General features: G+C 44.0%; 1 protein-coding gene across 2 annotated transcripts; it reads right to left on the reverse strand.

The window, feature by feature from the left end:
• Positions 1-695: 695 nt before the first annotated feature.
• Positions 696-3,036, reverse strand: CLDN23 (claudin 23). Of its 2 annotated transcripts, none has more exons than XM_015818333.1 (2): positions 2,917-3,036; positions 696-1,937 (listed from the first exon to the last, which is right to left on the reverse strand). In XM_015818333.1, the coding sequence occupies exon 2, from the start codon at positions 1,833-1,835 to the stop codon at positions 1,056-1,058; it is 780 nt and encodes a 259-aa protein (XP_015673819.1). In that variant the 5' UTR covers positions 1,836-1,937; positions 2,917-3,036; the 3' UTR covers positions 696-1,055. The 2 variants fall into 2 exon arrangements, with proteins under 2 accessions (XP_015673819.1, XP_015673820.1); XM_015818334.1 differs by having other exon boundaries at positions 696-1,940.
• Between the last annotated feature and the right edge of the window lie 1,127 nt (positions 3,037-4,163).

Raw genomic sequence — 4,163 nt, forward strand, 5'->3', positions numbered from 1 at the left:
AGTTCTCATACTGAACCCCAGAATAAAGCATTACAAAGGGACCACTCCCCATTGGCTTTTTAACATTGGGAAGGGCGGACAGACTTCCAAAATATAAAAGATAAAAGATTTCCACAGACTCTATTGGCTGGACAGGCTCAAAACAGCATCAAGAAAGAACTTTCCAACTACTTGAAATATGAGGGAAAATAGAAACCTCTCTTTGTGGGTGGGGGTGGGGGGTGAAATCCTTTTGATAAATTGCAAAGGATGTTTTGGCACAACCTTAGCAGAAAGTCTCAGAAGCAAATTATCTGCATTCAAATATACAGTATGTACATACAGTAAAGTTCTCTGTGCACCTGACTGTGATTTCCCTTCTTCAAATGAATGTTTACACATTCAAACAAATGTGGATAAATTCCCCCTGCAGCTTTCCCTCTGTATCTGAATCATTAAGGAAGAGGATCATAGCTTTTTATGAAAAGTTCTGTGGAATCTCTGCTAAGTTTCCCTTCAGCTTTTCAGCTGACAGTCAAAAAGCAAATGCTTAAGAGCTCTAAGTAGCACCACTGTAAAAGCAGTTTTTAATATCCAGCAGGGCAATCCTATACATGACTGGTCAGCAGTAAGTTTTTGAGCATAAGAGGCTTCTGCTCAGTTCAGTGCTTGCAGTTTAAATTTATGTTTAGATCTTTTACAATAATTTAGAATACTTTTTTAAATCCTGCGTTTATTTACTAACCAGCTGACTCACTTGAGAGGATCCTTAGCCCACTTCATCTCCAAACTCCTAGCAGTACAGACCTGGTCAAAGGTATGATTCATTCCATTTATACTTTTTCTGTGTCCAGTGATAATAATATATGTGGCCTAAGCAGTAGACCAACATCCTGAGAAAATATGTAAATCACGCATTGCTCCAGAGTCTCAGTAGTCCTTTTATAGATTCATTTGTCAAGAGAGAAGGAAAAATGTTGGGTTGGTAAGCAGACATTCCTGGATGGGCATTTTATAGTATATTACCAATAACTTTCCTCCTTGCTTTGGTTTTGTGCGAATTCTCAAGTTTAGGGCTACACATCTGTGTCACAGGGAAGTTTGCTCTCACTCCTGCCCTTCCTCCAGGTCGTCTCCCCTTCCAGCACATCCAGAGAATTACTGTAGGATCTGGGCATGGGATTCTGAGATGGCCTATGAACTGCTGTGCTGCTGATGGGGGCAGAGATGGGTCCAACATTTGACAGACTCTGCGGGCTGCGGGTTGCATACCTGGAATTCATGGTGCTTTTCTTCAGTCTCAACTCTTTGCAGCATTGGCCGAAGCTAAAAGTAAGAGAGATGCCTCCGATAATTTCCAGGCAGCTCCCTAAGTATCCAAGAACCAAGCAGTAGGCCACCCGCAGGGTAGTGGATGGAGCAGAAGGTAAGTCATACAGTTCGTAATTGTACCATGAAACTGCAATCAAACTCAGCAAGCCAGAAACAAAGAGCACCAGGCCGCCTAGCCCCGCGAGCAAATGGTGGGGCAGGTTCTGCCAACATCGCACGCCCAAGGAAGTCACAATCAGCCCCACGACTGTGACTGCCAGAGAAGAGGGCATGAGACCTCTGGCCACTTGCACTGGCAGCTGGTTAAAGTAACCATAGGTGTCTTGGACGTTGCATTCATTGTTGTGGGTGCTCATGAGCTCGTTGCAGATATGCCAGATCCCCTGGTGCTGAATCAGATCTCTTGACATGTCAAGGAATCCAGTCACATCCCTCCAGCTGGGGGCCAGCGTGCTTGTCAGGTTCAGGACAAGGCCACAGGGACCGAGCACAAGGCCCACAATCATGGGGGTCGGAGTCCGCATGTTACTGGCCAAGAAATAAATCCCAAGAAGCTTGTTACGGGAACCAGAAGAGGTTTCACCTTCTAGGTTGGTCTGCCTAGATAAGGCATCTGTTGCTGATCCCTGCTGAAAAAGATTTTGGATTAGAGTCCAAGAAATCAAGACCACACCTGGAATACTGCAGCCAATTTTGGTCACCATAATATAAAAAAGATGTTGAAACCTTGGAAAAAGTTCAGAGAAGAGCAACTAAAATGATTCAAGGCCTGGAGACTAAAACATATGAAGAACGGCTGCAGGACCTGGGTTTGGCTAATCTAAAGAAAAGAAGAAACAGGGACGACATGATAGCAGTATTCCAGTATTTGAGGGGCTGCCACAAAGAAGAGGGGGTCAAATTATTCTCCAAAGCACCAGAGGGCAGGACAAGAAACAATGGTTGGAAACTGACCAAAGAGAGAAACAACTTGGAATTAAGGAGAAACTTCCTAACAGTGAGGACAATTAACCAGTGGAACAGCTTGCCTCCGGAAAACACTGGAGGTTTTTAAGAAGAGACTACACAGTCACTTGTCTGAAATAATATAGGTTCTCCTGCTCAAGTAAGAGGCTGGACTAGAAGACCTTCAAGGTTCCTTCCAGCTCTATTCTATTCCAAATCAAGTTCTCCACACATAATCCCCACATTTGGTGCAGAATTCCCTTAACCTTACTACTCTGCAAGTAGAAGGAACTGCAGCAAAATGTTGGGCTGCTGTATTTCTCACTTTGCTAAAGTCCAATGCAGTTTATGAAACATTTTCTTAATTCTAAATTCTGTCTCCCTTCCCCAGTGCTAAAGAGAACAACATTTTCCTCCCTCCCCCTGAAATCAGGAGCAGCTCCAAAATATGGCAATTTTTCGCTTCTCTCGAGTCCCTGCCAAGAGTGCCCCATTCTAAAGTGTCATTTTGCAGGGCCCCTCCCAACAAGGAAGGTCAACGGCAGCCTGAAGATCTTTTTCTTCCCCCGTTCAAGTTTAAAGATGGTTTGAGGATACCCTCCTGAAATCCTGAATCTCCCCCTGACTTAGAATCAGACATCAAAGACAGCAAACATTTACCTGTCCGCTTGCTCGGTGCTACTGCAGCCACACCTGTGATGTCCATTGTCTTCCCTCCTCTATGTACCCAGCTAAATGCACTCGGCTACTTCGACCGAAACTTCTTTGTATACAGAGAAACTGAATGCTGCTGTCGCCAAACTCGTTCTATGTTGTATTTTATAGGCAAAAAGGGAGGGGAGGAGAAGGAAAACAGAAGTGGAAGCAGGAAGGCTTTGTACCAGGTGTTGCCAAGTTGGTGACTTCAGAAAGGTGGGGTTTGCTGGAGAAGAACATCACACCTGCTTCTGTGTGTGGAAGATACATAGTGATTTTTTTTTTATTCCCTCGAGTAAAGGTCAGTTCTCATTGCTTAGGCTACGCAGCTCATCTAAACAATCACCAATCGAAAGCAGCATTGCTTGTGTAAGTATTTTAAAAGATAAGCGTGCCGGGCAGCTCAGATTGTACTAATGCCCTGAAAGGGAGAGGTGAAACTGAACGAGGGCTGCTCCTGAACGCTGCCAAGGAAGAATAATTGTCGAAAGTGGGATGGGGGAGAGATAAGCATTTTAAGGAAGTGATTTGGCCACTTTTTAAGAACTCTTTTGTGCACGATAGCTTTGGTGTGTTTTTAATTCTTTCTCACTCTCATTCCTCCTTTCTTGATTTACCAACTTGCCAGCCAACCAATGTAGCAGAAACTTAAAGAGCAGCTTCCTAAGCAGATGCTGGCAGATTCTCAAATTAAAGCCATGACGTCTTTCAGCCACTGATTTCTGCACACTCGACAGGAACACGTTTCCTTATGTCTTACCTGCTTGTTTAACAATCTTTGGGAGGTCTTTATATCACACTGGTTGTTTTTCTCAGTGGCAAATACACCGAGTTGTATCCCTTGAGTAAATCATTGCTCAAAAACCAATTCTGACGCTGGCAAGGAACCTGGGTGACTCTCCTGGGAATGTGCCGTAATAAGGGTTGGAGTTGTGGGGGAGGGAAATTGATTGACTATTGGACGGTATTGCCATACTTCAGAAAACAAAGCAAAGGCAGAATGAAGAGACTGGTAGAACCAGCTTTAGAAAAAGAAACTTTAGTGTGAAGGATCTGCACATACTTTCTAGATCAGAGAATATGTTCCCTTGTTCCCAACACAAGCCTGATCAAAGCAAAGCCTTTGAGTTGGGCTCAACCCTTGATTACTTCATGAATCCTACATGCGATTTCACATAGCTTTTTTGGCAACAGTAGAAGTAACCTGCCTT

This window comes from Protobothrops mucrosquamatus, unplaced genomic scaffold (assembly GCF_001527695.2).
Source record: "Protobothrops mucrosquamatus isolate PMUCROS unplaced genomic scaffold, P.Mucros_1.0 scaffold719, whole genome shotgun sequence".
Lineage (NCBI taxonomy): Eukaryota > Metazoa > Chordata > Lepidosauria > Squamata > Viperidae > Protobothrops > Protobothrops mucrosquamatus.

Coding starts and splice junctions, on each gene's coding strand:
- CLDN23 (XM_015818333.1), bottom strand. CDS start 1,835: ATGCGGACTCCGACCCCCATGATTGTGGGCCTTGTGCTCGGTCCCTGT.